This window comes from Diabrotica undecimpunctata, chromosome 2 (genome assembly GCF_040954645.1).
Source record: "Diabrotica undecimpunctata isolate CICGRU chromosome 2, icDiaUnde3, whole genome shotgun sequence".
Lineage (NCBI taxonomy): Eukaryota > Metazoa > Arthropoda > Insecta > Coleoptera > Chrysomelidae > Diabrotica > Diabrotica undecimpunctata.
Window position 1 is genome coordinate 93,589,790 of NC_092804.1, and position 27,406 is coordinate 93,617,195.

A 27,406-nucleotide genomic window follows, 5' to 3' on the forward strand; every position below is an offset into this window, starting at 1 on the left:
TCTGCAATTCCTCTTTGCAAAGTCGATTTATCCACGAGGTTCCTGTTACTGAGTCTGTGTCTTTATCTGTCGGCATGTTATTAATTTTGCTCGGGCGCCAGTTTGTAATGGGTAGCTCTTTCGGGGCGACAGACTCAGTAAAACACAGGTTTGAAATAAAAATAAATCTATTAATTAAGTATATACAATAAATAAAAATAAAAAGGAATTCTACGTTGTACACTTATATAACGAATAAAACTAAAACGAATTCTACGTCCCAGTCTGGATCCCACGATGAACGAAGTCCCCGGCGAATGTCTATAAAAGAAAAAAAATTAATTAGTATTAAAAAGAAACGAAATGGGGGAAATCGATCGAGCGCAGATTTATACTCGCTTTCGCTTCAATTCAGCGAAAGCTCCGAATATGCTCGCAAACAAAATATTTAGCTGTGCAGACCCACGGCAATGTTCAATACACAATGCCGACGGGTTCTGCTTGGCTAAGGACAGAGAGTACGATCCTCAATACGGAAATCTCTCCGTCCCGGTTGGTTCTGTGCAGATCCACGGTAATGCTCAATACGCAATATCGATGGGTTCCGCTTGGTTAGGGACAGAGTATGATCCTCAATACGGAAATGTCTCTGTCCGCAATGGCTCGCAGGTTCACTACACCGGCGAGTCAGGGAGCCTAGAGCGCTAGCTACAAGACTCTCTAATTCCGCTATTCACACGCCTTAAATAGCCGTTTGAATACCACTACGCCGTCACGTTGTAGAAGTGGATGCGCAAATATTGACACTCCCACGGTTCGAACTGTTAAACGATCAGAGCATCGTACGAAACCGAGCGGTGGTGGCAGTCTTTATACTTCTTACGTCTATCTTGGGATTGTTCATGTGTCTCGCGGGCTTCACTAAGAGCTTTACTTAAAGTTATTAGATAGGGCGTGATTTGTGGCACGAAGTTGTCCTTGGCTATGATGCTTCGAAAATCACGATTTGCATCATCAGGAGTTCGTAACTCGCGACCGAACGTGAGGTACGCGGGAGTGAAACCGGTTGAGTCGCACTTCACAGTGTTCATCGCGAACCATATAGCGGGTAACTTTTCAGACCAAGACGAATGGTCATTATTTGTTAGAATAGCTAACTGAGTTTTAATGTCTCTATTTTTTCGTTCGACGGGGTTAGCTTCCGGGTGGTATACAGGTATAAGGTTCTGTTGGTACCCAAAGCAATGCGCCACTTGCTGCATTACCGCACTCACGAACTGAGTACCGTTGTCACTGACGACTCGACGAGGGATTCCGTATCGTAAGATTATGTTGTCTATGAAACACTTGGCGCAGGCAGCGGCAGTAGCAGATTCTAACGGGAATAATTCTACCCAACGACTAGCAGTGTCTTCCACTACCAGAATCCATGTATAACCTTGAGGAGAGAGGGGCAAAGGCCCAAATAAATCAATAGATAGCACTTCAAACCTCTGGGACTGAACAGGGGTTTGTAGGAGACCAGCGGGTTTGAGGTTAGAGACTTTATAGCGTTGGCACTCAAGACATTTACTTACATGGTCAGAGATAATTTTCTTCATTCCAGGCCAATAGTAGCGTTTTATTATTCTTTGATATGTCTTCTCCACTCCATAATGACCAGCAGTAGCGGAATCATGGTACTCATGCAGTATGTGAGGAATACGTGTACTAGCCGCTACCAATTGGGGCTCTTCTGCATCTACTTCAGGAGTATAACGGTATAATATCCCATTGTTCATGATATATCCTCTTTCTTCCCACCTCTTGAAATCTACACTTGTGTCAGAAGAGGGATCTTCTAAACATCTAATAATCTTGGCAACATCTGGATCATTAAGCTGCTCTTCTCGAACATCAGCAACACTAAGAGTTGGAAAATCTACTCTTACTAGATGAACTTCAGCTATGATGGGAACTTCTGTCATGGGAGGCCTTGATAGAGTATCTGCGATTACATTTTTTCTTCCTGTGATATATTCTATTTTTAGGTCATATGGCACGAGCTCTAAAGCCCATCGAGCTAACCGTCCAGTAGGGGACTTTAAGGTCATTAGCCATTTTAAGGCCTGGTGATCACTTTGCACTATTGTAGTAGCGCCTTCTAAGTATCCTCGAAATTTCTTCACTGCCCAAACCACAGCGAGAGCTTCTCGTTCTGTAGTGCTATAGTTTTGTTCAGCAGGAGTCAGAAGTCTCGAAGCATACTCTACAGGTCGTTCGTTCTCTTTCTCCCCCTGGAGAAGACATGCCCCCAAAGCATAATTGCTAGCATCTGTACGAAGTATATAAGGTAAATTGCAGTCAGCTTGTCGTAGGATTGGGGCGGAACACAATAATTGTTTCAGACATTCAAAGGCCTCTTGTTGTTCTGCTCCCCAGGTCCATTTCACATTTTTCTTGGTTAAATTCGACAAAGGTTTAGCAACATGGGAGAAATTTTCGATGAATCTACGGAACCATGAGCATGTTTGCAGGAATTTTAGCAGTTGAGTAACATTTAGGGGTGGTGTCATGTTTAATATGGCAGATACTTTATTTTCACTTGGCCGGATACCCAAAGGTGAAAGGATGTGTCCGAGATATAGGACTTCCTCACAGGCGAATGAACATTTTGCTCTATTTAGACATAATTTAAATAGGCGCATCCGGTTGAATACTTGTTTCAAATCGTCTATGTGATCAGAGAAGGATGGGGATAATATTATCAGATCATCTAATTAAGCTAGGATATTCAGATTTTGAAGACCAGCACGAAATTTATCAATCATCCTTTGGAAACTAGCGGGACTGTTACACATACCAAAGGGCATGCGTGTGTAACGAAAGGTGCCAAATGGACACACGAAGGCTGTTTTGTCACGATCAGCTGTTCGTACAGAGATTTGATGATAACCATATTTTAAGTCGAGGGTAGTCATAAATCGGGTTTCCTTTGCTGCATGCAAAATATCTTCAATACGTGGCAGAGGGTACTTATCTGCACGTGTTATTGCGTTTAAGCGTCGATAGTCTACTGTTAATCTGATACCTCCATCTCTCTTAGGCACAAGTAAGACGGGTGAAGCATATGGGGACTCACACTCTTCGATTATGCCTTGAGCCAAAAGTTTATCTAACTCCTGACGCAGTAATTGCCTTTTGGGCTCTGACATACGGTAAGGTGTAACAGATATTGGTACATCATCAACCAATACAATGGAGTGTTCAGCATATGGAGTAGGGTCTATATTATATACGAATAAATCAGAATTTTCCTTAACAATGTTGTTAAGATTGGATCTTTCTTCTAAGGATAGAGAAATTCCTTCATCTACTCGTAGTTCTAAATGAGCAAGAGTAACGCTATTGACCTGGCAAGGAGAGCTGACCTGAGCTGGATCTGGAGCAAATGAGTAGGGGATATTAGGGACATCACCATAAAACCATGAGTCATTAGGAATGTCTAGAATGATGTTAGCTTTTCTTAAGAAGTCTGCCCCCAGTAAGGTACGACTATTTGTGTGTGTGGGCACAGAAATTAAGGAAATGCTATGAGAGCGGTTTTGTAAGATAACAACTAAATCAAAGACCAAAACAGTAGTAGAAGTAGTCCTACCATCCGCTAGGGTCATGTCTACACTTTTTGTGGAAAAGGGTACCTCATCCTTCAAGAGGATATCTCTTAGCTGAGAGCCAGCAATACTGCACTGTGCTCCCGAATCAAGATAACAATGACCTACATGACCTTCAATAGTGACCTGAACAATGGGTTTAGTTGATAGGTTTGTGGCAAAATGTTGGTCGACATTAACTGTTTCCTTGAAACCACGTGGCGGCGAAACCGTCTAGCAGCATGGGTATACCCTTTAATGCGTTCGCGTCAGATACGTGGGTGCACTCTTTATAGATCTCGATCTCTTATAGATCTAAACATATATATATATATATATATATATATATATATATATATATATATATATATATATATATATATATATATATATATATATATATATATATCTATGTCTCTTGTCACCGTTCACTCTCGGTGGACACTGTCATGGTAACTTCGGTGGTATTCAGCCATGGAGCGGTGTGGCTGTTACAATCTGTAAAATTTTCTCTCTCTGTTGGGTCTATACTTTTAATCACTGGTAATACTTTCTTTTCATTTAATAAGGTCTTTACACGGAATTTCCAACTGTTAAAATTCTCACCTGCGAGAATCGGAAATTGTTGACCTGCAAACATCTTCCAAGGTAATCACGTTTTCTTAATTTATATTTTATTCCTTTATCAAGGAGTTATCTGGGCCCATAACCTTTTGAATATTTGTTCTTGTGATTATCTCTTTATTATTTAAATTTACAATTATAAGATACATTCTTATTGTTCTTAAAAACTAACCATAATACCAAATATATGTTGACGTTGACAGCATTCATCAGGACTTCTGTCAACCTACACTATGTACCAACCTATACTTAACAGTGTGTGTGCGTAGTACATACTTCTTGATCCAATGTTGCCACACTTTTTAAATATTTTGTTTATTGTGAAAATATTATTTCTCAAGCGTCTCAAGTACAATAATAAAGGAATAATGATAATGAGTATCATTTCCGTTTTTTGTTTCTAAGGGATTCGTATAACTGTATTTCATTTGTTATTCACTTATGTTATTACATATAGATTATAGTTTATTTCGTTTTATGTTGTATTTAGTTGGATGCATTAGTTATTAACTTCTTTATTAATTTACATAGTTAGATGTGATTATATTAATTAAGATTAAGTTTAAATTTGTTTTTTTTATTGGTACCCCATTTTGCTTATTTAAAGTACGCCGTAGCGTGTTTAAATTCAACTTTCAAAAACGCGTGTGTTTTAAAGTTACCCTGGCAACATCAACAGTTTTAAATATTTAGCTGACCTGATAGGAGTACATAACTTGTAATGTCAAACAAATAATATAGGAATAAAATATTAGTAACAAATATTTCAAAAGCTTTATTCAAATATTTGGAAATCTTAATTGTCCCAATCTTTTAATCTTATACTTACTTAATATACTATACTGATAACGAGTTTTGCAAAAATACTAATGAGTCCAATTTCCGTTTTCCCATGCCGTTGCCATTAAACTGGTGATTATTTCGTTTTATGTTGTATTTTGTTGGATGCATTAGTTATTAACTTCTTTTTTAATTTAAAGTTTTAGATGTGATTGGATTAGTTTAGATTAGGTTTTATTTTGTTATTTAATAGTCAATAATGATTTTTACAAAAACACTAATTCTGCAACCTGACAACAGTGTTTAAAACTTAATTTCAATATATTTACTCCACAAAAAGCAATATTAAAGATCGGACTACTAGATCGAACTAATCGGAAGATTTCCGATTAGTTCAAATAGTGTAGTACATGTTCATTCGGTAACAAGTTAGTGGATTAACAGTATCGAAAATGGCTGTAAACTATCTTACAAGTGTACCGCTTTTAACCGGTAGGGACAATTACCAGGACTGGTCGTTTGCGGTTGAGAATGTCTTCGTTCTAGAAGGATTGTCCAAGTGTATCCAGGGAACTGAAGAAGACACAACACTTGTTGCCAAAGCTAAAGCTAAGTTAATATTGACATTAGATCCATCCCTATATTTGCATGTAAAAGATGCTTGCACGGCGAAAGATGTATGGGATACGCTAAAAAAATTATTCGAAGATTCAGGTTTTTCGAGGAAAATAGGATTGCTTCGAACGCTGATATCTTTACGGTTGGAAAACTGCAATTCCATGGAATCATACGTTAATCAAGTGATCGAAACGGCTCAGAAATTGAATAGGACCGGCTTCAAGATTGATGATACGTGGGTGGGGTCATTACTTTTGGCGGGACTTATATATAGGGATATATATATAAAGGAAAATGGGTTTCCAATGATGCCCGTGTATTAAACAATATTGGTACATCTGACATTCCCAATGAAATTCTGAATACAGGAGAATCAGAAAGTTTTAAAATGCTAGGTTTTCAATGGTCTAGCAAGCAAGATACTTTAAGGTATAAAATATGTTCCATCAAGCATGAAAATCATATTACAAAAAGGCAAATTTTATCTACCATATCTCAAATCTATGATCCTTTAGGAATTTTAAGTCCAGTGATAATCATTTCAAAAATAATTATACAGCAATTATGGTCACTTAAATTACCTTGGGATGAACCAGTTCCAGAAACTATATTTATCAAATGGTTTCAATTCTACAACCAATTGCCTATTTTAAATCAATTAAAAATTCCAAGACTAGCAGTCGGAAAAACCCATAAACTATTGGATCTGCATTGTTTTTGTGATCCATCACTACAATCTTATGCAAGTTGCATTTACATAAGAAGTGTAGATGCTAAAGGTATATATCAAACACATTTACTGTGCTCCAAAGCAAAGGTAGCACCCCTAAATCAATCACTATCCCACGTTTAGAACTACTAGCTTCATTATTAGGGGCTCAGCTAGTAGATCAACTTTTAAAGGCTCTTTTCCATCAATTCCAATATATTTCTGGTCTGATTCTCAAATTGTACTGTGTTGGCTGAAAAAAGAGCCAAATCAATTGCAAACCTTTGTTGCTAATAGAGATGTTAACACCAAGGAGAACCCTGCAGATTTAGCTTCTCGGGGAGTCTTACCAGAAAATCTTGCAAATTCAAAATTATGGTTTTATGGTCCAGAATTTTTACATAAACCATTTACTCAATTATCTACTATTAATGAATGTAATCTAGTAATTCCGGATTTAAAGAAAGCATCTGCTATATTCACAACTAAAATTAAAGAGCCATCTGCTTTATTTCTACAATTTTCAACTTTTAATAAATTACATCGAGTAACTAGCTATCTTCTTCGATTTATTTCAAATAGCCGCAAAGCTCCAGAGCAGCGAGTATTTGGATGTTTAACAGTTTCAGAATTAAATTGTGCTCATATACTATTATTAAAATTATCAAAAATTAGATTCATTCCATAAAGAATTTTCTTTGTTAAAATTACACACCTATTTACCTTCTAAGCACAAGTTTAGCAGTTTTGCTCCATTTATAATTGTTCAAATTGAGGGTATCCTAAACTCATGCCCACTGTATGCCCTATCTAATGATCCTAATGATATTGAACCTATTACTCCTTCCCATTTTCTTATTGGTCGACCTATAACTACACTTCCGGATCCTGACCTATCAGAAGTTTCATTGAATCGATTAACTAAACCACAAGAGCTTCAGCGTGTGTACCAGCAGTTTTGGACGAGATTTAAGCAGGAGTATATTTCTCAACTATATGTACAATATAAATGGAAGGATCCACCCACATCAGTCAAAGTTGGAACATTAGTTTTAATTAAAAAAGATCAGCAGCCGCCATGTAAAGAGTAGCGGAAGTGAAAACCGCCACTCGTGTAGTGACCCGTTCTGTTAGACATTTGTGTCGACTACCATTGGAAAATGAGACACTATAGTGACATTGATATTAGTGTATTAGTTTTATAAATTGGTTTAACTTTGAAGATTCTCTTCAAAGGGGGGAATTTATGTTCAATTTAATATTTTATTATATTATATTAATATTTTATGTCTGGCAACACTGTATTAAAAGTTTGCCTGTCTTTTTTATGTCAACTGTCGGAAGACATATCTCCTCCATATTTGTTCTTTTATGAGCAATGTAATAACAATTTTAGCAAGGCAATACACACGTTAATTTTTGTCTATCGATGTCTATTTTTTTCCACCCTAATTTCCAATAAAAACAATTCAAATTTAATCAGTTGTAAAAATGAATTACATGTTTTAGGTATGGCTTTGGTGACAGTTGAGCATCAGAATAAAACTAAATCATTGAAATTATATAGGTATAGTTGATGGTGAAGGTCCTTCATTGGTTGGGAGAGAGTGGATACATTAATTAGAATATAAATTTACACAATGTGAACACTGTCTCAATTGCAGAAAAGGAGTTACAACAATTGTTTACAAAATATAAAAATTTATTTGACAAATCTATTGGACAATTTTCGATTTCTGATACCAAAGTTATACCTACCTTACGTAGATCTCCAAGAATATGTAAACATATTGTAAAAATGAATTTGTAACAAAATTCATTGTCAAGAAAGAAAATGTTATATTTGATGCATATATTTAAGTTTCTATTACAGATGGTAACAGAAAAGAAAAGAAGGAGAGAACCGGATGGCAGAAGGTTAAGGTTAAGAATCATAGTTTTTAGTATTGTACTTACATATTAAAATAAAGTAGTTTTCAAGTAATATATATATTTCATTCTACACTATATACACAGTACACAACAAAAAACAATCGGTATTAAGCGATTATTTGGTATAAAAATACCGAAAATTTAAAAAAAAATAGGTTGAAGAAAGTTTAACTTCAAAGTTCAAAATCGGTATACATAAAAAAATGCATTTTCTCAGCTTCCAATCGAGCAATTTTCTTCATTTATTTTTTTAATCCGAAGTACCTCGAGTAAAGCCAGCTAAATAGCGCAATATCAAATTCCAAATATGTTTTAATTTTATTATAATAAATAACTAACACACATCTACCTAACTAACGCACTTCTAAATGCCAAAAAGGCTTTAGTTTTGTTGTAATAAATTAATTTAGTTATAACAAAATAAAACCACATAGGTATTTCTTCCTACGTTCTGGAATTTTTTTTACAAAAACTTTTTAACGCTTCTTCTTCTTCAAGTGCCCTGTCCGTTGCGAACGTTGGCTATTAACATGGCAATTCTAATCTTATTTGCGGCGCTTCTGAATAGTTCGACCGATGTGAGCCCGAACCACTTCCTCAGATTTTGGAGCCACGAGTGTCTTCTCCTGCCTGGCCCTCGCTTACTGTCTATTTTTCCCTGGACAATCAATTGCAGTAGACGGTACTTATCGTGTCTCAATATGTGGCCTAGATATTCAAGCTTTCTTTGTTTAATTGTGTTCACGATTTCTTTCTCCTTTCCGATTCTTTGGATTACCTCTGTGTTGGTGACATGTTCGGTCCAGGATATACGAAGAATGCGTCGGTACACCCACATTTCGAATGCTTCTAGTTTTCTCGTGAGCGTCTCCGTCAGCGTCCAGGCCTCCACACCATACAGTAAGATCGGAAAAATGTAGCATTTAACTAGACGTAGTTTTAGGGGAAGAGACAAATCCCTGCTTATGAGGAGCTTTTTCATATTGCTAAATGCTGCTCTAGCTCGTTCTATTCTCGCCTTAATTTCTGTGGCCTGTTCCCATTTTGCATTTACGTTGGTGCCAAGGTACACATAAGATTCTACATGGTCAATTAGTATGTTACTTATCCGTAACTGTCGAGCAGGCTGTTGCTTCCTGCTTATCAGCATCCACTTTGTCTTCTTGAAGTTGAGGCTCAGGCCGTATTCCTCACTAACTGAATAAAGTCTTTCCATTACCTGCTGTAATTCGTCTATGGTACTGGCAAGGATCACCGTGTCGTCGGCATATCTTATATTGTTTGTTAACTCGCCGTTTATTTTTATGCCCTCATTTGCATTTTCCATACATTTATTAAATATTTCTTCGGAATAAATATTGAATAGGAGTGGGGATAATATACAACCCTGACGGACACCTCTTTTGATCTGCACACTTTTAGTGAGTTCGTTGCCAATTTTTGCTCTTGCTGTTTGACCCCAGTATAGGTTTGCCACAATTCGAATGTCCTTGTCGTCAATACCTGTCTTTCGCAGAATATCTATCAATTGTTCATGATTGACATTGTCAAATGCTTTTCTAAAATCCACAAAGCACAAATACACGTCCTTATCAACGTCTCTACACCGCTGTATAAGCACCTGGAGAGCGAAAATTGCTTCTCTAGTTCCAAGTGCTTTCCGAAAGCCAAACTGCGATCTATCAATATTTGACTCACATTTATCATATATTCTTCTATGAATGATCTTAGTGAACGCTTTAGTGACATGATTAATCAAGCTTATAAGCCGGTAGTCATCACAGATCTGGGCCTTTGGTTTCTTCGGGATTGTAATAAATGTTGACTGCAGCCAGTTCTCCGGGATTTTACCGCTATTATATATGTTGTTAAAAAGTTCAACTAGATTATCAAGGAACTGTTTGTCTGATTTACATAGGATCTTTAATATTTCGCAGGGTACATTGTCCGGACCTGCTGATTTATTGTTTTTTAGTGCTGCAATGGCATCTTCTATCTCCGATTTAAGGATTGAAGGTCCTGTTTCTCCTTCTCCACATAGGTGATCATCAGTCCTGTCAGATGCAAATAATTTTTCTATGTATGATTTCCATGTTTCTAAGATCGTTGATGGCTCCGAGATAAGATTTCCATCGCCATCTTTTATGCTGTTGGGTGACTTATTGAATTTCCTCTTGTTTGTCATTGATTTTATTTTTTTGTGCATATTGTAACTGTCGTATTTTCGTTCGTATTGTTCTATTTCCCTGCATTCGTTGGAAAACCATTTTTCTTTGGCTTCTCGAATTTTCGTTCTTATGATTTTGTGGATCTGCTGGTATTTTTCTTCATTTTTATTCTTGAATTTACGTCTTTCATCCATCATATCCATTATCTCATCAGACATCCATTCGTTCTTCTTTCGTCTGTCACGCTTTAATAGAGTCGCGCATGTTGTTTGGATTGCTTCCCTCGATTTATCCCATCTCTCTATTATGTCCGACGTGTTCTCGTTAATGTCTTTTATTTTCTTTCCTAGTTGTTCTCGTACTTTTATTTCGGTTTTTGGGTTAGTGAGTTTCTTAATATCAATTGTGTTTAAATTAGATCTTTTCTCGAGCCGTTTTACTCTCATGACCATTCTGCATACCAACAGATTGTGGTCCGTAGGAACATCGGCACCTGGGTACGTTTTTGATGATTTTATCATGTTTTTATATCTTGTTGGTACTGCTATATAATCTATCTGATTCCTTATGATGTTGTCAGGTGAGTCAGCGGGGGATTTCCATGTGTAAAGTCGACGTTTGGGGAGCTTGAAGAGTGTATTACTTAATAGCAGGTTATATTCCTGGCAGAAGCATATAAGTCTATCACCTCTATCGTTTCTCTCTCCTAGGCCGAAGTTACCCACGATCTCATTCACCTTGCCTCTGCCAACCTTTGCGTTAAAATCTCCCATCACTATTGTTACTTCATGTTTTTTTGTCATTTTCATCAGGCTTCCCAGTTGTTCATAGAATTCTTCGCTGGTTACCTCATCTTTATCTGCCGTTGGCGCGTATACCTGTAATATGTTAATATTCACCGGTGTTGCTTGAATTTGTAAAAGCATTATTCTATCTGAATGGGGAGTGAAAGATTTTACTGCCGAATTAATACGTGGGGCAACTATTATTGCGGTGCCGTTTCTGTGATGTGTTGTGTCGTTTCCAGCATAGTAAACTTTATATCCAAGTATATCGCATTGTCCAGAGTTTTGCCAGTGTGTTTCACTAATTCCCAATATATCAATTTTTAATCTTTTCATCTCTTTTACAATGTTATGAGTTTTGCCGCTCTCGTACATACTTCGTACATTCCAAGTTCCAATCCTTAGGTGTTGAGGACTTGCTTCCTTTTTTAGGCCGTAGGGATTTCGCTGGCTGACGACCAGGGAGGCCCTACTATTTGTTTGTGTGCATCCTCCCCTGCCGGGTCTTGGGATCCGATCACCATGATCAGTAATGTTTTTGTTATCGTAGTGTATTGCCATGATAACTATTCTAGGAAATTCTTATGGGGTGGTTTTCCGTTGCCTTCCCCATCGCAGTACCACAACCATTCAAACTGCTCCAGTCATGCTTGTGGTAGTCCAGTTTTAAGCCGATCCAGGATCATTTCCTTTGCGCCTTGAGCTGGTACTGATGATCGCTGCTGCCCTTCATCAGGGTATCACTCGGTAATCACTCGGTGAAATTTTCGCCATATCTGGCTACCCTCACTTAGTTTAGCCTGCAGACCAATGCAGTTGCCCGGGGTGTGGCACATGGAGCCATAAGTGAGAGTTAGGTGTCTTATGAGGACCAGTTATCTAGAACCATCTCCCGTCTATGACGCTCGATGTGGTCGTTCTGATAAAAGGTACTACCTCTATAACACAACCCTACACCCCTTTTTAACGCTATAAATAGAAATATTCTCATTTGAATGGTCTATAATTATTTAAACAATCTTTGTTTAAACAAATTAAATTTTTTTGTTAATTTTTTTACCTGGCGGGGTACTTATCAGTTTCAGCGATTCTGATTTCTCTCCAGAAGAATATGTCATCTGTGTTTATATTTCCTTGATCAAATAAAAACTAATTAATTAAACAAAGATTGTTTAACTAATTATACAGCTTTCAAATGAGACAATTTGCATTTAGAGCGTTAAAAGGTCTACAACATAGGAAAAAATAATTAGTTATATTTTGTTAATTTATTTTTAACAACATTAAAGCATCTTTAGGATTGAATGTATTAATGGATTAATGGTATTTATTGCTATTTTGCAGCAAGGAAAATAAATTAAGACATTTTTAACCTCTATTCCTCTATACTCTATTCGTATAACAGGAAATTTAATCATTACCTTTATTTTATTTTTGTACGGCTTTGCTCCAAAATGAATAGTTTTAAAGTTATAAGCAAAGAAAATAGAAAAAAAATCGATATTTTCAGTAATTTTTAAATATTTTTAAAGCTCTTTATCTTCTAATCGATTCCCTAATTCAGACATAATATATTTTTTGGGTTGCACGTTTTATTTACTATATAATTGTGGCTAACCTATATTTACTTACTTAAAATTGATTTGCTTCAAGAATTTATATAATAATGAACGACACATATTTTGAAGATCTGGGCGGTTGTTTACTTCACTTAAAATTTTATTGAATGTAGGCATTTCATTCTTGAAAAAGAAGCTGTGTACTATCTGGCGTATAGATGTTTTAACTTTTTCATCGTATGTTGCAAGAATAGAAGATCGACCGCCAATATTTTTAGAACGTCTTACTGTTCCAGTCTACTTATATTCTTTAATTGTTCGGTAAATAGTTGAATTCGCAACACCTAAAATTAGCACATTACTTTAGTAAGTCTTGATTTGAACTATAACTATTCTGCAAAACTAACTTGTTGCCTGTTTTATTTTTGCTACCGTGGCTGTTATTTAAATTCCAGAATTATCACTTTTGATTTGTTTATACATGTTTATAATGCATTGTTTCTCATTTGTAGATAAATGATCCAAATCTACTCGGCGTTTTTTTTTTTGGTGGCGAAAAATTAATTGAATCCATATTGTTATCTTAATAACACTAATATGTCGCTAAATAGTTCTGAAAAGAACTGTTTTTATATAAATACAAACGAAAAATATAAGGAATAACGCAGAAAATACAAAAAATCGTCGATATAAATTTTGAAATTTAAAATTTCACAAATGTCATTAGTGTCAAAATGTCATAATTTAGTGGAGTAAACTTGCCTGCGGTTGGACCAATTAGAAACAAGAATTACGGCGCGGAAATTTTGAATAACTCCTCCTGGTTAAAAAACAGACCATAGCTATTTTGAAATTATGGTCAAAAAATGATCAAATTTTTTAAGTGTTTTGTTTTGGTTATAATTGAATAAAAAATATATTTTCAGTAGCATAAAACCTTTACTTTTCTTAGGGATTCAGGCGAAATATTTATTTTTGTTTTCATACATATACTAATAATATAAGCTTTTTTTCTGTATGCAAATCCTTTGAAATTTAAAAATTTTCTGCAGAGGAAATACTGTGAATAGGTAAATAGTAGTAGATTTGCGTATTCTGTTTCACTGTCACTCATTTCCCAGCAGTTTTACTGAAATAAAAACAAAATAGATTACAATAAAGAAAAATCTGTTTTACAATTCAATATGGTATTTTACATGAGTTATAATGAAATTTAGTAAAATAAAAAATATACACATTACTATAACCTACCGATTATTATATGCAAAATTTACTTATCAAACAATATAATAATATAAAAAAAGGCACAAAAGTTCAAACGCAAAACACAATAAATATGGACTTCAGACAACTTTACATCGGCAAGACAGAAGGGTTGTATAAAAACAAAAGTTCGACGATAATATTGGTTATCTGCAAATTGCAAGTTATGAGATAATAAATATATTTTAAAGTAACTCAATACTGACTGAGTCATCTATTTTATAATAGAAAAATAATTTAGATATATGCTTACATATGTCTCTTTATACAAATATATACCTACACGTCGCAAGTGAATATTCCACATATTTATGAACCATCGCTTTTAAAAATAGGTGCTTTTAAAAACATTTGGATAAACTGAGTGATGTGCATAGTTATGCAACTAAAAAAACTCCATTATAATATCTTTCATTTTATAGATTAACGAAGACCCAGAATTCATATGAATATATCAGTTTATAGCTTTTTAACATGTTACTGCAAAATTGTTGTTATTTTTTTAGACAACAACCTTAAATGGTTCTTTCATATCGATTTGTTAAGTAAGAAACTAGCCTCAGCCTGCTATGCAATTTGCAATAAGAACTGTTTCGGAAGAAATCAATTTAGCATCTTCCAGAATAAGATATTTTTCTTTGTTAAATCATGTTATCATTATTAAAATATATAATGTTATCATTATTATAAACAATACCAAGATAATTTTATGTTTGAATATTACAAAAAATGTCATGTAAAATGTTGTGCAATATTGTGTGACCTCACTACACTACAATATTCGATGGCCAGCTAGCTCATCCGATCTAAATAAAGTTGACTTTATCATTATTTATTTTGATTTTGTGTTTTGTTCAGTAGGTAAAATTTTGTGTACCTTCATTACCAGTTTTTTGTATCTTTTTAAACATCTGAAATATCGAACTCTGGAGTATAAGTTAATTAACCTGCACCTACTTGTAATAAAAGATAATTAAAACTTGTTTTATAAATGATATCTATGTTAACAAAATAACTGTACTAAAAATCAATAAATTTAAATTAACTTCAAAATTTTATTTATGATTAAAATATTATAATAACATAATTTTATCATCTCTTTATAATTACTATAATTAAATTAGCCAAATTATATAAAAAACTTAAAATTAAAAGTCTTTCCTATACTACATTCAAATGTTGCGGGAATAAGCGTTCTTGACTACGTCATGCGCGAAAGCGAACCGATTTTGGAACATTATGTATCATATACTCCACTCGCTTAGCTCGGGCATATTTTGACAGATTCATTATCGGAAACCTACAACACAACAATTCCTAATTCTCAGTATTAATAGCTCAAGTATCCTACTATGGCAGACTTCTTTCTTTAAAAAAGAAGAATTATTCTAAATAGTGGAAGTGTATACTAAACCCATCAAATTTTGGGTAGTATATATTTAAAAAATATATTTTAGTTGTTATAATTTAACATAACTATTTATTATATGGTGCAGATAAATAAATATTGATTGTCGGTAATTCGCAAAGTTCTATTTTATTTAATATTTAATTTGTTTACTATTAATATTGGCTATGAGTACGTATGCTTGGTTGTATAGTAATTTCCAGCCACTTTTAGTCTGTCAAAAAGTAACTAACTTCGCAAAAAAATAATCACTAAATTCACTAGACAGTTAGGACTGGGAATAGCGAACTGGGTTTATACCTTGAGTATTCATTGTATACTCGGTTCGCTATTCCCAGTCCGAACTGTCTAGTGAATTTAGTAATTATTTTTTTGCGAAGTTAGTTACTTTTTGACAGACTAAAAGTGGCTGGAAATTACTATACAACCAAGCACACGTACTCATAGCCAATATTAATAGTAAACAAAGTAAATAGTAAATAAAATAGAACTTTGTGAATTACCGATAATGAATATTTATTTATCTGCACCATATAATAAATAGTTATGTTAAATTATAACAACTAAAATATATTTTTTAAATATATAATACCCAAAATTTGATGGGTTTAGTATACACTTCCACTATTTAGAATAATTCTTTTTTTAAAGAAGGAAGTCTGCAATAGTAGGATACTTGAGCTATTAATACTGAGAAGTAGGAATTGTTGTGTTGTAGGTTTCCAACATTCCAACAATGAATCTGTCAAAAAAATATGCCCGAGCTAAGCGAATGAAGTATACCATGGTTTCGTACAGAGATATGTAAGACATACGGTGAAATAGATGGGATCGGTTCGCCATATTGGTGAGTATCTGACAGATTGTTGTTTGTGTCGAGTAGTTCTGTGCATAGAAATTTAATTTTAAAAATATTTTGAGCTTATTTTTGTACGGTTTTTACGTTTATTTAAAGTGAAACTATTATGACATCGTGTTCTTTTATTTTGTGTCCAAATAACACTCGTAATAATAAGAAAATCTCCACTGGAATATCTTTTCATAGGTTAGTATGAAATTGTAAACAGTGTACAGGGCGGTATTACTTCCGTTTTTAGTGATGCCGCGTGTAAAAAGAACATGTAATCTTTTTAATTTGGTTTATGTGGTTGTAGATTTCCTAAAGATGTTGAAAGGAGAAATGCCTCGATACAGTTCGTAAATAGTGTGGGAACTGGGAACCTTCAAAATTTAGTAAATTGGACATTATAATTGTAATTATAATTACACCTAGACATTATACAGTATACAACTTCAATTGTACATTTCACTTGCTTTCATTTGCAAATAAATAAGTTTGTATAGGTGTGAACAAAGAGATTTCAACTAGAAGGTTCTTGATATTTTGTATAAAGTACTAGTTAATAATTAATCACATTTTTGTTTTGGCCATTCTTTAAATATGTACTATTTGACATTTTTTTTGATGTAACAACAGCAGTTTTTTGCGTTTAAAAATATGATTTATGCCTTTTTTATAATAAAGCTACTTTATTTGTGTACAAAATGAAGTTTCAGTCAGCTTATAAAAAAATTTTGGTGCATGTTGAACTGAAAAATAAATTTAGTGGTAACTGCTTTCCTTTAGAAGATTTAAATATTTTAAAATGCAATCCCACCGATCACATTAATCTCACTTCCAGAGAATATAGATTGAGTAATAGTTATGATACTGATGTTAGTAGATATAATTCATGATCACAGCTATATCAATCCTTTCTCTCAATACTCTAAAAGCATAACTACATACTATAATGATATTTATATTTTACTGTTATATTTAACTGTTGTCTTTATTCAATTTGTTATATTGTTCCTACTTTAATTTATTAAAAAGCACGATAATTTATATATAAGTTTATTTTTAGGCCAGGATATTTATCGTAACATTGCCCCCCTCTTAAAAGATGGTTCCTCCTGGAACCTTGTCGGGACTGGAACCGGAACTGTATGCTGGTATCGGCAACTGGACCCTCTTTTACAACTTCCAGTTGTATAAAAATGACAAGGGACGGTTTTCTCTCCGCACCAGTAACTATGCGGATTGCAACAGACTAACACCTGGACTTCGGTGTCTTTGAAGATCTCCTCCACCATATTTCGGATAACCCTCCAATCTAATTGGCGGCAGTCCAACTTTGGCATGGCTAACTTTTGCACGTCGGACTCTAGTACGTGCTCTCTCAATTGAAGTAAGGCTTCCCATACATCTCGGTAGGTAGGTTGGTCACGGGCAGTGTCTTTTGTTACCAGGTAGAAAAGGTAACGTGATGCATCTTGGAGTTTCAAGGTTTTACCGGGAGCTGGCACTTGGCATTGAAGTTCTGCAACTCGACCAAACTTCCTTCGAAAGACGGATGCCAACCCTGGTGCGTCTTTGATACTGGCCGGGACGGTAAGGGCCAGCGAGTAGTCATCGGGGAGCGCGAGTAGATCTTGCTTTTCTTCAGTGGTAACACCATGTCTCGCTTTACCGGTACCTCCATAGGCACCCATGAATTCCTCAAACGTGAGGTCAGACACATCGTGGACTTGGTTTACTTCCACTTCTTCATCTACGTCGTAGTCACCTTCGAAAGATGCCAACCGGTTATGGTGTACTATCATCGGCTTTCCCCTCGGAATCTTGCTTATTCGGTAGATGACATCGTTGATCTTCTCCATGATGAGGTATGGACCTTCCCAAAACTGCTGCAATTTGGGAGAACAACCTTTTCGCTTCTTGGGATTATACAGCCATACTTTGTCGTTCTTCTTAAAGCAACCCTTTTCGGCTTGTGTATCGTACCGTTTCTTCATTCGGTCGCTAGCGATCTGAAGGTGGGAACGGACCAACTCATGTACATCGTCCATTCTTCTTCGTAATTCGATCACATAATCTTCACCTGCTACATCTTCTCCAGGTCGACATCCAAACTCGAGATCACAGGGTAGTCGCATTTCGCGTCCGAATAGGACTTTGGCTGGTGTCTGGCCTGTTGATTCGTTAACAGCAGATCTGTAGGCCATTGTGAAGAACGGAAGGTATTGGTCCCAGTCTCGCTGATGATCGGACACCATCTTTGTCAAATACTTGCCAACTGTCCTATTCATTCGTTCTACCATACCATCCGATTGCGGATGATACGCGGTAGTTCTTGTTTTCTTCATGCCTAGTCTATCACATATTCCTTGGAATAGATCGCTTTCGAAGTTCCTGCCTTGGTCACTATGTATCTCCAAAGGCACTCCAAATCGGCTGATATATTCTTGGATCAACTTATCTGCAACGGTGGCGGCCTTCTGGTCGGGAAGTGCGTAAATCTCGACCCACTTAGTAAAGTAATCCATTACTACCAACATGTACTTGCCTCCATTTTCACTTTCTGGAAATGGCCCAGCGATGTCCAAAGCTATTCTTTCAAACGGGCTTCCAACATTATATTGTCTCATAGGAGCTCTCCTTTTTCGGTAAGGCCCGTTACTCGTGGCACAAATAGTACATTTCTTACACCAGTCTTTTACATCGTCGGAACTGTTCATCCAATAAAACCGTTCCCGAATTCGCTGAAGGGTTTTCTTTACACCAAAATGCCCTCCCGATGGACTGTCGTGTAACTGACAAAGTACTTCCGCTATTCTGCTCTTTGGGATCACCAACTGTCTTCTCTTCTCCGAACCGTCATCATTTTCCAGGACTCGTTTGAGCAAGCCATCTTCGATGATAAATGAGTCCCACTGGGCCCAATACGTCTTAACTACTGAGCATAGGTTTGATATTTCCTGCCAAGGTGGTCGACGGTTTTCCTCTTTCCATTTTCGGATTTTCTGTATAACTGGATCTCTCTCTTGTTCTTCCCTTATCTTAGTAGGCGTCCAGTCGTCGTTGACAATCGTCGTTCTTAGCACTGCTGCTTCCTTGGATTCCGTTTTGTTGCAGTGGGAACACTCTGCTGGGCATGGCCTTCTGGAAAGAGAATCAGCGTTTCTATGGCTAACTCCGGCCCGGTGCTCAATCTTAAAATCGTATTCTTGGAGTCGTTCGATCCACCTGGCTATCTGACCCTCTGGATTCTTAAACTGCATCAACCACTTAAGGGCGGCATGGTCGGTTCGGATTAGAAACTTTCTGCCATAGAGGTATTGATAGAAGTGCTCTACTGATTTTACTACTGCCAGAAGTTCTCTTCTCGTGACGCAATAATTCCGTTCAGGTTTTGAAAGAACTTTACTAAAATATCCGAGAACTCGTTCCTGTCCTCCTTGAATCTGAGACAGCACTCCTCCAATTCCCACATTACTTGCATCCGTATCTAAGATGAACTCTCCTTCTGGCAGTGGATACCCTAAAATTGGTGCTGTTATTAAATGCTGTTTCAACGTTTCAAAGGCATTTTGGCAGTCTATATCCCAGCGGTATTCTCTTGCTTCCTCTGTAAGTCGCGTTAATGGCTTGGCGATATCTGCAAACTTCTTAATAAACCTCCGGTAGTAAGTACATAGTCCAAGAAAACTTCTCACTTGATGTTTGTCAGTTGGCTTTGGCCATTCCTTAATGGAATCGATTTTTCCCTTATCCACGGCCACTCCTTCTTTACTGACTATATGACCCAGATAATTTTTTGACTTTACCTTGAAATAGCTGGCACTTCTTGGGGTTTAGCATCAATTGGGCAGCTTTAAGTCGATTAAAAACGTTTTCTAAATTCCTCAAATGATCTTCGAATGTCTCCCCCAAGACGATTATGTCATCTAAATAAACCAGGCATGTTTTCCAAGATAACCCTCTCAACACATTTTCCATAAACCTCTCAAATGTCGCAGGAGCATTACAAAGTCCAAATGGCATAACGTTGAATTGCCACAATCCAGATCCTGTGGTGAAGGCTGTCTTTTCTTTATCTACTGGGTCCATTTCTACCTGCCAGTATCCAGACTTCAAATCTAAAGTAGAAAACAATTTACTTCCAGCCAATGTGTCCAATGTGTCATCGATCCGAGGCAGAGGATAACTATCTTTCTTGGTAACGTTGTTCAGCAAACGGTAATCCACACAGAACCTCGTCGTTCCGTCTTTCTTCTTAACCAGGACCACCGGAGAGACCCATGGGCTCGTAGAAGGTTCTATCACCCCCTCTTTCTTCATTTCCTGAACAATCGTTTCAGCTTCCTCTCTTTTCGCCTGTGGTAATCGTCAAGCTGTTTGACGAATTGGCTTAGCATTACCAGTATCAATTTTATGCTTAACAACGGTAGTTCTTCCCGTCTTTCCTCCTTTCGGTACGAAAATATCACGATACTGCCGAAGAAATTCCCTTAATTTCCTTTTCTCCATCTGATTTAGAGACTGTCCTGCAACTGCAACCATTTGGTCGAATTTGTTGTTGGAATTATCAGATGTTGTCGCCTGACGGATTATGGATGTCACAGGTACACAAGTTCCTACCTTTGTCTCTTTCTTGATGGTCACTGGGTAGTCATTGACATTGATAAGCCTCACAGGAATTTCCTTAGCCAAAGTCACCAATTCCTTTCCAATTATGATTCCACGGCCAACCTCATCGTCGTGGTTCCAAGGCTTCATCATAACAGGTCTCCCTTCGTCCACAATTCCCTGTAGCCGCGCTACTATGATCGTTTCGCTTCTCGCAGGCACGACTGTATCTTCTTTAATGGCTGCTTGCACAGTGTTGTCATTATGTGGATGGAGAAATACTTCCTCGTTGCCAACTTTGATTACCTTATTCTTAAAATCCAATTGGAATCCATGCATATTCATTACGTCCATTCCTAATATAACATCCTCTTCGATGTCAGCAACTATAACAGTATGGACAAACTTTTCTGCTCCAATTCCCAATTGTACCTGGATTTCTCCATGAATGTTGGCATTTTCACCTGTAGCGGTCCGAAGTCGCAACCTCGTTGGTAACAGTTTCTTTCGGCTGTTTATAACTGTCGGGCGTATAATGGTTCTGGTCGCTCCGGTATCCACCAACAACGTATGTCTTTTACCATTTATTTCTCCATCTACATATACACTATCTTCACGACATTTCAAAGAAGCTATTAATATAAGAGGGTCTTTGGAAAAGTTCCGGGTCGAAGCTGCTCCCCTAAAGCCGACTCGTTCTGGTTTTCCTGATGGTGAGTTTCTTGATTTTATGGTCTTCGTTTTCTTGCATGTAATAATTTTCATCATATTAACGAGCTGGTCAAGTTTATCTTCATCTCCTTCCTCTTTTACAGTCCTAACTTTACTGTATCCTCCAGAGGCCTGCGTAGCTGACTCGTATTCGAGGGCGGCGGATAGGACATCAACCAGCGTCTTGTGACGAGCTAATCGCAGTGTTCTCTGCATTTCATGATCACGAAGACCATCAATAAACGTTTGAACGGCCAATTTTTCCATCATGTCTTCGGGAGCTGTTGGATAAGCATATCGTACTAATCTGGCAATATCTACCTCATATTCTTGAAGAGCCTCATCTTTCTTCTGTCTACGATTTTTAAGCTGCGACTGATATACATGCTCCAAATGTTCGTGGCCATATCGCATATTTAACCTCTTCTTCAGTTGTTCGAAATCATCGGTCTCCTCTACGGCTATGGTCTGAAGCACATCTAAGGCATCTCCTCGAAGAGCGATAGTCAGGTTTACCGCCTTTTCTTTTTCAGACCATCCATTTGCTCTTGCGGCTGATTCGAACTGTTTCATGTAGTTGTTCCATGACGATTTTCCATCGAAAGTTGGGACTTTCACATGGACAGAACCTCCACTTACTTCAAATTTCGGCCGTGTTTCCAACTTACACTTGGTCTCTTCTTCTTTTGTCTCCACTGTAATTGGATTGTTTCCTCTCTCTGCTGTCCCTGTTTCCTCCATCTTCCTTTCCATCTCTTTAATCTTTTCTTCGAAGGCCGACATATCGGCAGCAACTTGGTTTTTTAACGAAGATATTCTATCGTCGAGGGCAGACATCTCAGAAGTTACTTTAGAGATTTCCAAAGAGATATTAACAGAGACTTTGCTTTCCAGCGAAGAAATCTCGTTAGAAACTTTGTTTTCTAATGACGCGATGTCACCAGAAACTTTGGCTACATCAGAAGATACCTTCAAAATATCGTCAGAAACTTTGTTCTCTAATGATGCGATGTCACCAGAAACTTTCGAAATATCGCTAGAAACTTTGTTCTCTAATTTCGAAATCGACGAGATGACAGCATCTTCAAATATATAAGTCTCTGGATCTAGTCCTTCTTCTAGCAAAGCGTTTTTTAGTCGTTGGACTAACTCGGCCTTTTTTCCGGTAGAAGCTAATTCGGCATAAATCGTCGTCATTTTCACAATTTATTTTATATCCACTTTTGACACCAATATAATGATATTTATATTTAACTGTTGTCTTTATTCAATTTGTTATATTGTTCCTACTTTAATTTATTAAAAAGCACGATAATTTATATATAAGTTTATTTTTAGGCCAGGATATTTATCGTAACAATACATTGCTGGTTATGTTGTGTTTTACTTACAAAAAAGATTAGTCTGTAGTGAATGTTTAAGCGCCTTAGTAAGTGTCACTCGGAACAACTTTTTATTTTCATTTATTGATAAAAAAAAATAAAAAAGGATTGCAATATCCATCTGAAAGTGTAATTAATTGATATATGCTTTATGGCTGAGACAATTTTAAAAGAAATCCCTTCTCCAACTTGTATGAGTACCAACGATTTAGTTACAAAAGTTTTACGGAGGTACATAAACAAATACATCTTTTTAAATTTACTTAGTCATAGCATTGATCAACAATTCTCAGATAATCACAGAATACTCCTAATAAAGGCTGTAGCAAGCCACTATATTGATATTAGGATGTTCTATATGTGCAAGAGTAAGACTGACAAATCTCTCAGTATGAGACCTCTTATTAATAAAGTGGTATTATTTAGTGGACACTTTAGTGGAATTCAAATTGTTTAAAAAAAAATAAAATAAAAATATTGTTTAAAAATTCTTGTAAACATTGTTAACATAAATATAATAAAGCTCTTTCATTTTTCTAATTTTTATTCGAGGGCTCGATATACCATCATATTGTGAGCTAGTTTTTGTACCAGCTTTATACATAGGATGAGTGTCTCAAACTTTATATGTTACGGAAAATAAACGAAAATCCGGTGAATATCGACAATCGCCTGTTGAGTTAGTTATTGTTGACAGTTGCAACAGCTAAAAAGTAGTATTTTCAACCGTTTAAAATATCCCGCGACTTTGACACTAGCTATAATATCCCTTATCATAGGCTCGCATTACTGGAAAAGGGATCTTTATATGCAGATGTAACAATATTGTTCTGAAGCTATTTTCTTGTGGCATTTTAAATTAATTACTATTTAAATGGGAATAAGCCACAATTAAAGGTTAAAATACGTTTATTGACGTTTCAATTTCCACTTCGGAAATCGTTCATGTTTTGAGAACGATTTCCGAAGTGGAAATTGAAACGTCAATAAACGTATTTTAACCTTTAATTGTGGCTTATTCCCATTTAAATAGTAACAGATATAACAATTCCATAGAAAACACAATAAGTTAAAAAAGGATAAAGAACACGGCATGTCTTTGATACAATTCTACCTACCTACCTATACACAATAACTAATTTTTATATTTTTTATATAAATATATAAAATAATTATATAAAAATATATAATTTATATTAATAGTACATGGAACTAACATATCTAAATGTATATACTTATGTAAGTGCACTTGCTTATTGTTGTTTTTTACTTGTATGTAAATGTTATAATTTTAAAACCATATCATTGACTGGTTTTGTACATTTTTTTAAACTTTATGTATGTAATAAATTTTATAATTATTATTAAAGTGTACTTGAAGAGTACTAAAAATGAAAGTAATTTTATTCCAAATAACTATTATTAATCTAACTCAATGCTTATTCAAATACAGTAAATACAGTTTGAATTAATTTGAATCCGGACCTGCCCGTCGCCATATTGGAGAGTACATCCTGTCAAATTAAGTGGTCCCATTTAGTAGATTCAGAAATATCGTTTGTGTCATATCCCCTCTCTTACATATCTCTGGTTTCGTTTTCGTAGTTCGTTTCGTATCATAGTGCCTGAGTGCCAATATGGGATTGGCACTGCCAATCCCATAAACGAAAATCCCTAACTCATCACAAAACAAAATTACAATTTATAATAGTAATAAACACAATATTAAGTCAACAGCACTTGATTTAGTTTAATAATATTTTTATTATGAATTTAAAATACGTTTAATATTAGTTTTAAAACAATATTATTTAAAAGTCTAGAGAGGTTAAAAAAGTTTACTTTCTTACTTGACCTAGGAGTTTTTCATTTAAGTGATTGGTTGCCCTGTTGTTTTTATGGGTGTTATGGTGTTACCATTACCATTACCAAAGTGTTATAGTTGTTAGTTGTTAGTTAAAGGTGGTTAAAGCCAAGCAAAGAATATCTATATTCTTTGGTTAAAGTTAAAACTAAAAAAAACATACTAAAAAACGTCCAATTACTTCAATTGGTTATAAAACCGACAGATGAAGTGCTGACTAGCTACTTCCAAAATATTTAAGTAAAAGAGAAATTTTACATTATTGTTGTTTAATGTAACAGTTAGTTTGTAGATTAATTATAATTGGAGAATAATAACCTTTATAATGTGTTCAAACATTTATTGGCGATTTAGTAAACTTCGTTAGAAAATTATTTTTATTTTGATGTAAACAAGCTGCAACTGTTGATAAAGTTATTTATTATGATACAAGGAAACTGAGTGACAATACCGGGAAAATGGTTCCAATTCCATCTGAGTACCAATATGATTTTTGGGATAAGACATCTCCAGAGTGTACCATAACATTAACTTGTTTGATGCCTAATGGAATCATAATTTTGTTAAATAATATTAACTACAATGCAACTCTTGCTGAAATCAAAGAGGTTAGTTTGAATGTTTGTTTTATAGTAAAAGTAAATTAAAATTGTTATTATCTGAATCCTGAGATGAGTTGAAGATGAGGCAAACCTTAATTTTTTAATTGTGACACTAAAAATGTTGGAAAATATATACTAAGATTCATAACATGTAATATATTCTACATCTTAAGAATTACTAGAGAAAAATTTCAAATAATAGCAGTTTTGATATTTCTAAAAAAAAATAAAACATTTTAATTAATTCATGAGGTATATTACTTAAATAAAATAACTTTTTTAACTTGATCTCTTATACCTTTTGAAAAACTAATATTTTTTGTTTTAATGTAATATTCCCGTTAAGTAAATCTTTCTTAAATGTAAAATCAGGGTCATAGTTCTTTAAAAGTATTGCATATTATATCCAAATAACGGAAGCCATTTATCCTTCTAGAACCCAGTAATTAAATAAAGGGCCCAATATGATGAACAGTGATTAATCTTGCCAGTTTTGAGTGTTCACTAGGTCAAAACAACAGTGTTGTTGTTTATATAATTAGATTTTGTATTATTTAAATATTAAAGTTTTTTATGCCTTTAGTATTATAACTAGTAACCATTACCTTCGCACAATATGCTAAGCTCTGAAAAATATATTAAAAGTAATTTTCACAATAACAATAATTACTTTAACAACCAGGGTCATTAGTGACATTAGTTATTACATTATATTAAATTATATAAAGATGTATTGATTAGAAAGCCAATGAAGTTTTTGATATTTAACTGTTCACCTAATATTGTTTTTTAAGTCACTGGCAATATTGTTATTTTGTCTGTTCACTGTACATTTTCCACATTCTGTTAGAAGGTGTTTAACACTAACATTAACTTCAGTGATAGTCCTTAGGTGCTTGTGAACAATATTGGTATGACATAATCAAAGTCCAGAAATTTTGATGTGGTGAGCTCTTTTTAGGTTTAGTAGGTGCCACAGTTTCACTGTCGATTTAATTTTTTTTAATTTAGATTCGCTTTTCCTTAGATGAACTATTGTAACAACATAGGTTTGACTTAAATGTTTTTACTTAATTCATATAAATTAAAGGCTGGTACACCTATAAAAACTTACTAGTGTGAGTTATTTATTTAGATATTTATCAACTGGCAAAGCCAGTTTACAGTTTGTGTAACCATTTAACATTCATAAATATACAAAAATAACAAATAAAATAATTACAATTATTAGAGTATAAATGAAAAAAAAAATAAACAATAATTATTTGGGAATGATAGTAACATCCAAGTTGTCATTTAAAGCTCATCTATAAAAGCGCCAGATTTTGGCAAAAGTGGCGATTCTCACGGCTTGGGGTAGTTTAGTGTCTAAAGCTGATATACCTTTTTTGGCTAAAGTAACAGTGTATCAGAGTCAGTGGTAAGATCAATTTTGACTTATGGGTCTCAGGTATGGGGTCTTTTTGAGTATGATGAGGTGGAAATAATCAGAAGATTTTATATAAAAAAAATGTTTTCGCGCCCAAGGTATTGTCCTAACTTTATGTTAGATTTAGAGACAGGTATTGCTAGAGTCAGCCTATATACGATGAATTTACATAAAAAATATGTTAAAAAAATACTAGGATAGTCGAATGATAGGTTGTTTCAGGTAAATTAGGCACTTCAAAGACTTTATCACTTAAGTTATCTTCTTCATAGTAGCTAGATTCTTCGTCACTAAAAATATTATTATTATCTTTAGACTCAGTTTCAACATTATATTTGTTTTGTTCCCACACTGAAACTAGAATTTCTTTTGCCTCATGTTCATCTTTTAAATCAAAATGAATCACTTTAAATCTTTTTGTGTCTTCCATCCGTACATCTCTGCTTACTATAATTTCTTTGGTGGTTGCATTATAAACCCTGTATCCTTTTGTATTTTCAACATACCTT

At 35.2% G+C, this 27,406-nt stretch overlaps 1 protein-coding gene and 1 pseudogene across 4 annotated transcripts in view; one reads left to right on the top strand and one right to left on the bottom strand.

Annotated features, from left to right (window-relative positions):
- LOC140433801 (uncharacterized) overlaps positions 1-14,356 on the bottom strand; it is a 50,784-nt pseudogene extending 36,428 nt beyond the window's left edge.
- Positions 14,357-24,892: 10,536 nt separating this feature from the next.
- The window catches only part of Pi3K92E (phosphatidylinositol 3-kinase 92E), a 747,272-nt gene continuing 744,758 nt past the window's right edge, over positions 24,893-27,406 (top strand). For 2 of the 4 annotated variants that reach the window (XM_072523215.1, XM_072523216.1), the window contains exon 1: positions 24,894-25,474. In XM_072523215.1, coding sequence (XP_072379316.1) covers positions 25,325-25,474 — 150 coding nt within the window. In that variant the 5' untranslated portion in view covers positions 24,894-25,324. Of the gene's footprint in view, positions 25,475-27,406 lie in introns of all 4 variants that reach the window. The other 2 variants (XM_072523217.1, XM_072523218.1) reach the window with 2 other exon arrangements.